At 27.6% G+C, this 12617-nt stretch overlaps 1 protein-coding gene across 1 annotated transcript in view; it reads right to left on the reverse strand.

Moving 5' to 3' along the window:
• LOC132918459 (aminopeptidase N-like) overlaps positions 1-12351 on the reverse strand; it is a 14321-nt gene extending 1970 nt beyond the window's left edge. The window contains 13 exon segments of the mRNA XM_060979692.1: positions 1444-1631; positions 3499-3776; positions 4554-4731; positions 4838-5018; positions 5799-5880; positions 5952-6096; positions 6182-6368; positions 6446-6745; positions 7547-7893; positions 7976-8176; positions 8178-8273; positions 11375-11585; positions 12234-12351. Coding sequence (XP_060835675.1) covers positions 1444-1631; positions 3499-3776; positions 4554-4731; positions 4838-5018; positions 5799-5880; positions 5952-6096; positions 6182-6368; positions 6446-6745; positions 7547-7893; positions 7976-8176; positions 8178-8273; positions 11375-11585; positions 12234-12265 — 2426 coding nt within the window. The 5' untranslated portion in view covers positions 12266-12351.
• Between the last annotated feature and the right edge of the window lie 266 nt (positions 12352-12617).

Raw genomic sequence — 12617 nt, forward strand, 5'->3', positions numbered from 1 at the left:
TGAACTTATCATTAATAATTTACATTTAAAATGATTTGTGCACGTTTGTATAGTTTATAATATTTTTGGTAGTTAACACGAATTTTATTGGTTATTAATTCATTATTAATATTACCTATTTAATAAAATCGATTTAAATTTATTGGGTGCCTATCATATTTTTATGTAATTTTAGTTTATACAGCAAATAATTACAGAATTTCTTATATTAATTATATTATATTGTATAAAAATCGAATATATTAAAAATTTAAAACTATTTGACTGTGATAAAAAAATACATGGGCAATAATAATGTAGACTACAGTAGAATTGTATTAATTAATAATTATGCTACTGAGAAATTAAAAATACAATATTAGTCGATGATAAATGTATAATATTATAAAATTGGAATTTTTATGAACCTCTCATTCGGTGTTAATATTATGAACTAAATTTGTTTTATTTATATTTTTTGTCTTAAATAATTTTATCTCAAACGTTTAAAAAAAAGTAATATATTTTTATTCTACTCTCAATTTAAGTTTATCTCTATTAGACTTTTTTTGTTTATACGCTTATGAAGTGTAGACTTTTCATTTAATTTATTTACTCATCTGTATTAGTGTGATATTATAGTTTATTTTGAAAAAATGTAATTTATGATATCAATTTTTTGCATTTCAAGTCGTAATAATGTTCAACTCCCAAGGCACTTTTATAAAATTAAAAACGAGACTCCTTTCTCATTTAACTTAATATATAATAAGACTGAACTCAAAAAATATTAATAATAGTGTTTGTCAAATATTTGTAGTTTCTTGCAACGTGTAATGTTGCTTGGATGAAAATTATAAAAATAAAGCTCTAAGACTAGAATAGTAAATACTAAATATACCAACCGCGTTATTTAATAATATTTTAATAAAAATAAATAATGGTTGATACCGCATTATAATTATTTAAAAAAGTAAAATAAAAGCAATTATTTTATTCTCAGTTTTGTTATTAATATAAAAATTATTCGTTGTATTCCTGTATCATCGTAAAAAAAGGATCGAAAAATTATCATAATTTTATTTATATTATATATGTAATTTATTGGCGTATTATAGTTTAAAAATAATATAAAAATATAATCCATTATTCACTTATTTTAGAGTGAATCACAGATTGGTATTATTTAGCTGGCCTATAAACAGTATAAGTATAGTTGTGAACACACAAACTGTTGAATGTCTATAGTGGTTAGATAAAACAATATACAAATATATCTGATACTCATAGACCAATGCCCATTGATCGACAGCTAAGTTTTAGATTTCAAAAAGTTATACATTATTTAAATGAAAAATTTAAAAAAAGTCGCATTTATATTCTTTTTAAATTACTACTAGACCTAGCCTAGTATACATATTTTTTTTTACTAAATATCGTTAATTAGAATTAAAATATAGTTACGGATTTATTTCAGTTGTAGTCTGTTTCCAATTATTAAATTGTTCTCTAGCCCACCAGACACATTTTTTCAATTCAACACGTCCAGCAAAATATGATGTATCCATTTTGCCTAATATTTTGTCAGGTGAATCAATTGTACTGGCTTGGAACATATCATATGCTTTCTCAACCACCATTTCCATATAAACCTTTAAGTATAAATATTGCATTTTAATTAATATGAAAATTAAAAAAGTTTACAAAAACATTCTATTTTTAATAAATAACAAACGACTAAAATATACATTTATTTTATTTCCATTTACTGGTTAGCAAAAAATGTTTACTATTTATACTTAAATCAGTTTTTTCTAAATACTTAAGTACCTAACTATTGAATCGTCAAAAATACATTTTAGTGCATTAATATGATTAATTGATTAAAAAAAACTGAAGTATATTGGGTACTAAGAATAAATCATATAAATAAACAAAGTAATTCAAATTTGCCAATAAAATGGGTACTGAATGATAATTGAATTTAGCTGAGATTCGAATGATAATTAATTGATTTTTAGGAATTTTATGCATTTAGTATAAAATATCAAAATATTTAAAATATTTTATTATGTAACCACTTACTAATAACTAGTTAGTAAGTACCTACTTTTATTTTTCTAAAATGATTTAAACCACATGGTTTTACTGATTAAGATGCAATTTATTTTAATATTTTTCGCTTATTGATAATTGTGTACGATATACAGAAACATTTTAATATCAATGATTAATATATGATTAAAGAAACAAATGTCTTTTAAAAAAAATATCAGCCATTCCGTTATTGGAAATTATATCTCCAACAATTCCTCGATCATCCTGGTTAGATTTGGTTAGACTATTTGCTGTAGTAAGCGACACATTCTTTACTTTTCCAGACTTCAATAGTCTGGTTTGACATGTTTAAAACTGTTATAACTAGAGTAAGGATATTCATGCCTTAAAAATTATTAAATAAGCATTTTAAAGATATGCATTATATTTTGTCTTTAAATATTTAAATTATTTTAATTATTTTACTTTATTCAAATTTGTATGTATTATAAGTATAAAAATAACAAAATAATATAGCCAATACAGATCTAAACTGACTAAACTAATCTTCCCACTGACTATTAATATATCAACTAGTCTCTACCGTTTTTATGACAAATTCACAATTCGTATAATTATTAACCTTAAATCATAAAAAATATTCACTGAAGTGCTCGATTTTCGATAAACTATAAAAATATGCTATTATAATCAAAACCATGTTCTTTAAACCCGAAATTAACAAAATATGTAAAAATATGCACTCAAAACTTTGAGTATTTGAGTACAATTGTTGTGAAATATGTTGTGTACTTACTAAGTATACAGTAAAGCTAATCAGAAAAATATAAAAATGTATTAAGTGCATCAGTCCTAGACTGTCCTTGCTCTAGTTATAACTAATTAAGTTCTAAAGCTAGAATAACATATTAATTTATAAGAAGAACACTCTGTTGTACAATATTTGAAGGTTCAAATATTTGTTTTTTTAATTTTCATAAAATGTCATGAGCATTTACTGCCTTTCTTTTAAATCACCAGTAGAATTGGCGTTTACACCGTTGTAAACAAAAGATTCTAAAGCATCTAAAATAAGTATTAATTGACTTATTATTGTATAGGTATGTACTGAAACAAATTACATCGTTTACTGTACACATAATTTTATTGAATGATACGGTCACAGCTTAAAACGACCAGTATTAACAAATATAATTGTTGACCTACTAATAATTGATGGCATTTACGCAAAACGTTTAGATATAAATAACTCGTTATAAAATAATTGTATTAAAGATTTTAAATACAAATCGGTGCATTAGAATGTCATCTATATTCTATAGATAATATATTCTCTAGTATGGCTTGTTTCGCATACTGCAAAATTGTCATTTACAGCAAATAGCCTATAAACGACCGAATAATTATGACGTGTAGACATATTTTCATCGTTGCGTGAATATAATATTATTAAATACGTACCGAAAGAGAATCGTAATGTTTAGTGTTGTGCAACACAACTTCTATTTTATTAAATGCATTAAAAATTGCATCCCAGTACCCGGAATTTGGACCGGCTTTTTGAATAACCCTTTCTAGGAATCCTAAAGCGTCGCTAAATCCGATAACACCGGCAAAAGCTCCTTCAAAAATGTCATCGATTAACTGTGCCACGATGTACTCGTCAAACGATTTACCATTACTTATCTCGTAAGATATTCTATCTAAGAGAGCATCCTCGTATGCCACCCTGTAATAACCTGAAATACGAACAATGATTTAATTAAAATATAAAATTGTTGAAGATAGCAAAAATGTGTCAATTATTGCGGTTATTGTGACGGAGGTTCGTTTACGTATCAGCATTATTGTTCCCCCCCAGTCGCTTTTTATTGATTTTAAACCATCTTAATTGTATAAAATTATGTATTTTAATTATAGTCCAGTGGCTGTAGTTGTCTCCAATTATTAATTAATCGCTGTTAGGTTTTTTTTTTTTTTTAACAAACAAATCAAATTGAATATTATATAACCGAGTTTTTACAACAAAATATACCCATCTACAATTTTTATTTAGGCATGTAGGTATACCTACTGTTGAAACATAAGGGTTTTGAGATGCATATTTCATTGAATTATATATGTTGATATTTACCCTACCCTAAATGTCCAATTTAATTAGTTAATTATACAAATCATCACCGTTATTAACATAATATGAGTGTTTTTTGGTTGGAGACAACTTTTTTTTTTAACTGAATTTTTTCTGATTGCTACAGTTGCCATGACAGTGAAACAAAAATAATGCTATAACGTTATATATTTTTAGCATTATAGTACCTAGGTTACTCATAGAATCCGGTGATTAATACAACTAATTTACCATAACAACCTTGTTTTTTTTTTAATCATGATTTTAAAAACGTAAATAAATAAATAAATATTATATAATTCAATATTTTTTAGTGTAGCAGAGAAAATAGAAAAAATATAAGGTAACACGATTCATTTTTTTTTTTAACTATCACTGACCTAACCTGTTTGGTATTGGTTGACCAATATCCATGTGCCATTCGATGCCGAAATATATCCTGGGACTCTGGTTTCTGGATTGTTTTCTAGCCATACTGTTGTGCTGTACGCAGCACCAGAAGTCAAAGTAATTGGTATTACCCAATCGTTAGTGGGTTTAGGTTCGTCATAATCGAATCGAAACTAGATAAATAAAAATATAATAATAATGTAATAGTTTAATATATATTAATACGATGTTATATTATAGGTTTACTATAGAGAAAAAAAATTGTACTCAATTGATTACTTGTTTTACTACTAAATCGTCACCGTCGATTTGTAATTTTATCAATGGATAGTTTTTATTTTTCATCCATGTATTCACAATTTGCAAGACAGCAGAACTTTCTGGTAATTTGATGGATTTATTTCTGGCATTATCGTCCAACAACGTCCAAAAACTTATAGTATCTTTATATTTGTAAATTCTAAAAAAATATATACATATAGCCTATTATATTTACTATAATGAGTTACCAACTAAATGTGCTTTAATATTATATTTCATTGCATATATAAACTATAAAGATTGGCTACGATACAAACATTTTGAAGAAGCGATTAAGTTGATTCAAAAATAAAAAATAAAATAAAATACAGAAAATACAAAAAATATTATAGATAATATCCTTACAATCAAGATTTATTTAGTCGCTCAAATACTGTTCATATTCCAAAATCAATTATTCTGCTTATGATTTAAAATTAATAATATAATGTTTACAATGTTAAAACTTAATGCGGAATTAAAAGTATTATATTCTAAAATACGAAAATATTATATTTTTTTACAAAAAACCTACCTATTATAATTGGAAATTTATTTATTTTTTTACTAATTATAATAATTATAAATACGTAAATACGTCGTCGACTTTTAAGAATAGTACTTTTTTTCTAATTTAAAAATATTGTAAAATTTAATTTTTAATTGTTTTAAATTAAATTTTAAATATATTTAATAAATTTAGATTTGTATTTATATTAAAAGTTTTTTTTGATTTTTTATATTATAAACTTTATAATATTACTGTGGTGTGTTCATTAATTTTTTAATTGCTATAATTCATAAGACGTTTCGATATAATGAAATAATGAAATATACATTATGTAATGAAGTTTTTAATATTAATATAATATTTTAATTTTACAATTTGATTAAAAGACTAAAATTATTTATTATATAATATTATAATAACTAAACTTACTCTGTGTGTACAAATTCTCTTAGGGTTTGTTTAAAAATGCTTTCGGTAAAAGTATTGTTCAACATTCTCAATATTGACGTACCTAAAAATACATTTATTTTTAGATATGGTATTTTTGAATCATTTAACTATAGCCACATAATACTTTTATACCTTTCACAGAATGTATGTATTTATATATTTCTGTATGGTGTTCATAGTTAGCCAGTGGCTCTGAATTTGTCCAACTATCGTAAAACATGACTGGTTGAATCGTATCAAGTGGAAATCTTGTTCCAAAATTCCAGGCAGGTTTGATCTTAACACGATTACAATATATTAAACACAATAAATTATGTTAGTTGTATTTGTAATTGTTTTATTTATAATTGTTTGAGCCTTACGTGATCGATGTTTTCTATTTTGAGAAAATTAACGATAGCTTCGTTCAGCCATTTGTCCTCATTACTTCCCCGATCGAGCCCTCGCAATGGCATAAGCCATTGCCGAACGACGTGCACAACCATCGACTCTACGGATTTCTGGTATTCGATGATTGACGATTTATCTATGGTACCTAAAATTGAATCTCTAAAAATATATAACAACAGAGATTTATTTTAGATATTTTATATGACCGTAGTATGATTGATTTTAATTAAACAAACTTAATCATGATTAAGCCTGGACTTTCGGCTGTAGTCATGACTTCGCTGGGGACAACGACTATATCAAGTTTGTTGGTCGGAAAATTGGTTGCCAAATATGACGTCATGAAATCCAACGTTTTTGGCACTACGTCTGTGATCATTTCAATTGAATCAGTTGAATCGGGGCTCCACACTGTCAGTTCTAATGAACTGTTTGTTGGTATAGGATTAGACTTAAAGTTTGACATAAACAATCCTAAAGAGTCTGGTCTGATAAGTCCGGTTTTCTCAAAATGATCTACGAATAGATTGTCATTGCTGTAACACGATTCACCAAATTTGTTTTATCTATTTTCTTTCTAATAATGCGTCGTTATTTTTGACAGTTTTTATTGAATATTTTTTTACCCTTTTTGTTTGAATAAAGTATTAAAAATATATTTTAGTCTATTAATTATTATGAACATTAAGTGTTCATTAACTTTTATTTTAATTTTTACCTAGATATATATTATGATGTAATATTTATATCAATTATATCAAACCTATTTAAATTAATAATTGATACATAATATTTAATATGATGATCTTATTTAGGACAATACCTAGAAAAATATCATCTAATCTCGAGTTGGAATGTACATTTGTTTTTTATTCCTTATTAGATTCAATTGAATTATTATTACTATTCAATAATGTATTTCCACCAACAAAAAAATAATTAAAATACATACACAATGGCGTAAAAACTATTGCTTTCGCGCTTCGTTTAGGATTTATAATAAATTTACGGTTAAAATTATTTTATTACAGTTTACAGTCTACGCTAACGAATAACAAACGTTGTAGGAATTAAATTAAAGTATATATCAGCGTTTCTCAACCTAAGGGTAGCGACCCCCTTAAAGGTCGTCGATTAAATTGTCACCTACACGTATAAAATTTGTATGTACATTTATATAAAATATATATTTAGGGGTTGCTGAAAAATTGGACATTCGTTTGAGAGGTTACCGCGGCAAAAAGGTTGAGAAACGCTTATGTAAATTTATTAAACAACATTTTTCGATTTTCGTTTTCAATGAAAATTCACTGTTTATAATATTTGATTACACTTACTATGGTTCCGTTGCTCTAACTTGGGTGTTGAAAATAACTTTGGTGTCCTTGCTTCTGACTACACTCATTTCAAAAATGGCTTTGTGCTTTGGATTATCCACACAGGGCATTAAATGTCTTGCCTTGCGAGGAGCTAACTTTGTTGCCACATACCATTGGTTTTTGACGGCTTCCTTTTTATCGAATACGACCTTGAAAAATCCCCCGTCAGGATTCTGACCGATGGTACCCGTGAAGTTTACGAACAAACTGTAGTAATGTCCAGATTTCAGAGTTTCACCAACGGTCACCGTAAGTGTCTCCTGTTTTTCGTCTACTTCAGTGTTGAGCTCGTACTTAGAATCATCCTGAAACGTTGTCGCAGTCAACCATAAAATAACTATTATAAGACTCGACATATTTTCTATTCGTAAATCACGATGCATTTACTTTTAGGACTTGTTCGGTCGGCGTGTCCATACTTAGTCTGCGCTTTAGCATCGTGTCATCGTTGATTTTTAAATTTCCTACGTGCAAACTAATAACGGACGTATCGGTTTTGGGACGGAAAATCACTTCCACTCTTCCACTATAGTCGACGTCATGTTTGGAAACCGTTCCATCGGCGTCATACAATTTTGGGTCCAAAAAAAACCTTGTAACTCTCCGGCTCGACGGCCAAAAATGGTATTTGGTTGTCCGCAACGCCCGATTCAGCCTTCTTTACGAACGAATCACGATATATGTACTAAATAATGACAATATTAACCCTATCAATGTACGTGTTTTGTTTTATGTACGCCACATGGGACTTAACAACTTATCAACAATATTCTTACGTGTCTTGTTTTAAAATCAAGAACTGTTTTTATTTTTATTTTTTATTTGTCAATTATGATCTTCCAAAAGTTTCTGAACGTAAATAAAAAATACATTATTCAACAAAACGTACAAATTAATAGATCTCTCAAATTCGTTATTATAAATAGTTTTGTTTTTTATAAAAATTAAGTCCGAAGTTGGTATTTAATTATTTAATATACGAAATAAATAAAATAATTTATTATTTAATATTTTGTTTATTATTATTTATTATTATTGTTATACTGATATTACCAATACATCGATTTTTAAAACTATTTATAATAATTGTAACTCATTTAGAAATGTATTTAATTATTATATAAAATATAATAACTTTAATTATTTATGGTATAAAACAATAAATTAAAAATAATAAAATGTTCAATCTATCTGACCAGTGACCACGTATACTTAGGCTGTATTATCTAAGTTCATACATTATATATTATGTAGGTACTAGGCACAAATATGTTATAAGTTATAACAAAATCTTATATACGCAGAACGATTTTTACTTTTATAATTTTGTAATTCATTAAGTTTTTTTTCTTTACCGTTTTATAGTTTTATTGTGATGGTTATAAATTATAATACAAGATTAAAATAATTAATTAAGTACTCAATTAAGTGTGAACTTAACCGGTTAACAAAAAAAAAAAAAAATGATGATTAAGACATCTATACAGAGGTGTATTAAAAAGGAATAACCAATTAGTAAGTGTATTTTATAATTATTTAAATCAGATGATCAAATTATGCATTAATTCATTAATACAAAATACTAAACCGGAACAATTAAAATCCCCAGTTAATTGTTAAGTTTTGCGTAGCATCGCTTATAGCGTTTAAATATAAGATTCGATTTAATTTTAATACTATTTTAACGTTATTATGAATTATATTTTTTATTTATTTAGTAAAAAAGGAATAGTATTGGTGGTTTAATGAAGTTTTATAACATATTTGTCTGTATTGTGTATTTTGTTTCATATTTCATTTAACTTATTTTCAATTGAAATTTTTTTAAATTATCAGATATATTAAGTAGGTCATAGATGTAGGTATATGTTAAAAAAATATTTAGTAAAAGGTATTATAGTGAGGTAGTGAAAAAAAAAATAAATTATCCAATTTAATACCACAAAAAATAGGTTTGCATACAAATTGTAAAATATGTACTACATTTCAGTGTATGTGTTTACTGACAATGTATCAATAATTGATTAATACGGTTATTTAAATCAATTAATTTAGTAATTTAAATTTTCACTAATGAATAATAACTAACCATAGTCTATAACAATTTTTTTTTTATTGTAATATTAATTTAAGAGTTATAAAGGCTTAGCTTAGCTTAGCTTTTATAGTGAGTAAATATAATTCAACATAATTGTGATTTTAAAACTTTTGTGTATTCGTGTCCTGACTTCTGATTAAAAGTACACATATGATTCATGACTATAAAGATAATGGCATGATTATAAATTTATAACATTCGTAAACGTATGATTATAGACCGGTGTACGTATCACCATAAAACCTGTACCTACCATGTACCTACAAAATAATCGTTAAATTGTTATCGAAATATTCAAACTTGACTGGAAGATGGGTTTGGGGAATGGCGGAACCTATTTTCTACAGAGACACAACAGTATAATCATTTTTTTCTATCACACAAACATTTAATAATATGGTTAAAACGTTTATAAATTATAATTCACTCATTGTGATTACATCATAAAAATAACATTATCTATTATTCATTGTCAGGAGATTTTTAATAAAGACAGTAATAGTTAGGTATAAATAACTAAAAATTAGATTAGTAGTAATAGTAATAATTTTTTTAAAAACAAAAATAAAAAAAAGCTCCTGGCCAAACACAGATAATATTTTTCATTATAATAGTATGGCAAGTAATAACAATTTAATTTTGATAATATTATTTCATGATCGAATTACAGAGAGAAGATATTTTATTATGCCTTACCGTTTTACACATATAACTATATAAGATAGGCTAAAAATAATATATAAATGATGCGTCCTCCTCATCATCATATAATATAATAAATTGTATCCTAATTAAAGCCTATCAAACACAATTTTAAAATAATAATAATAAAAATATGATATAATATTTACGAGTATAACTAACACGGCAGAGCCCGTATCTATCCATTAAATATAAGTACATGCGGGAGCGGGACCCCCGAGAGATGTGAATAATAACAATACAAGTCTCGTACAGTCGTACGATGATTTTTTGTTTGTTTCTAATACATCGAATGATTAATTATTTCCTAGGTTCAACGGATGTCACGTCAACCTGCAGCTGAAATCGGTATCGTCTATAGCTCGACTACACTGGTAAAAATGATAATATAAATATTATACACACGGGTGCACGACGGTTAAAAAACGAGGAAAAAATCAAAATATTTACTATATTTACCTACTACCTACGTATAGATAAGTGAAGGTCAATTTGAACTATTTACTCCACATAATTCACCTGCCTCCCCTAAAACATTCCATACTTAATGGTTATTTTATACTGTCGAAACAGTTTGTTAATATTTTTAAATCAACAATTACGTTTTGGTGTATTTTTGAGACCAAAAGTTAAATGATTTGGTCAGACCAGTCTTATTCAGGATAATAAACAATTATTTTTTTTCACCGACAGATAGATGGACTTTTTTCAAGATAGAGTGATACTTATTTGAAACATTGATAGGGAGATGGGGCTCTGTGTCTGTGAATTGATTTGGTTACCTATTTAAATGTAAGCCGACTCTAAAATTCAACGAAATCTCCATCTTTGGTCATGATATTATTATGCACGTCAGATTCGGTTATTATAAGCAGAAGATAATGGTCGTCAAACGACCATATTATTATCGTATAATGTCATACTGAAATAATTTTAACGAGTAAAACCGTCGAAGTGGGATCTTTCGATTCGTGTTTTCGTTTTACCTGTCTCAGTTGCCGTTCGGCCGTGTATCGTCCGAGAAAAGCTGAAAACGCGGTCAACAGGAATACGATGATGACCAGCAACACGATCTTGGTCCGGTTGAGGAACACGCCGCCCTCGCGGTCGTACTCGATCTCGTTGAACGTGGTCACGCCGTCCGGTATGTTGTGGCCCCGGTGCCGGGCCTGTAGCGTGGACATCCTGAGCGTTTCGCTAATTAACCGTCGGAAAAAAACAATATATTTTAACGCTATACTAATTTACGACGATTATTTTTGATTTTATCAAACATATACAAATCTCATCGTCATCGTCGTTGTAGTTTTGTTCACTAGCACGTTACACCCACACGTGTTGTCTCGGTCTTACAATATAGCAAATTTGCGTTCAGTAAAACCCATTCTGTGTTGTTAGCATTGATATTAGAGTGAATTGACCTACAATAAATGTTGAAAGTAAGAACATAATCAGTGATTGAGCGTTACATTTTTTAAGTTAGACATGAGTTATGTAGTGTATTACAAACTGGAAATGCTCAAATGTAACTTAAAATTAAAATATCGAACACAATTTAACGTTTTATAACAACTGTTATTTGTCTTACTTTAGGCTTCGATAATAGGTCAATTCTTTCTTATATTAGCAAACAACACGAAATAAGTTCTACTCGACGCAAATTTGCTATGTTGTATGTTTGTAAAACTACAGAGACGACACGTACGGGTATAGCGTTCTCTTAAAGGTATATCCGCGATCGAAAAAATAATTTATTCATAAAAAAATTTTGATAAAAACAACAACAGAAAAAAAGAAGATTTCTAAAACACGATATTATAATATAGGCACGGGGGTCGTACTTACGCGTTGCTGGGATCGTGTCTGCTAGTCGCCATGTACGGTATGTATTGTTGTTGACGTTGCCTATTATTATTATTTTTTTCCCTTTTTTTTTTGTATAGGTATTATTGTTATTATTATTTTTTACAGGTCTGATGACTAAACACCGGTGTGTGCTTTCGTGCGTGTGCGCGAAGAGGGGGGGCAGCTTTTTGGGTTATCTGCACACACGACCGCCGCCGCCGACCCTATATTGTGCGAAACACATTTGTTAAACACCGGCTGTATTTAAACAGTGCAATACCTATATAACTATATAATATTATACGGAAAATATTATTTTAATAGTAATACATTATATATATATTGTAGTTGTATACGCATTTCTACATTTTTTGCTTATACCTT

The sequence above is a fragment of the Rhopalosiphum padi genome, chromosome 1 (assembly GCF_020882245.1).
Source record: "Rhopalosiphum padi isolate XX-2018 chromosome 1, ASM2088224v1, whole genome shotgun sequence".
NCBI classification, from domain to species: Eukaryota; Metazoa; Arthropoda; class Insecta; order Hemiptera; family Aphididae; genus Rhopalosiphum; species Rhopalosiphum padi.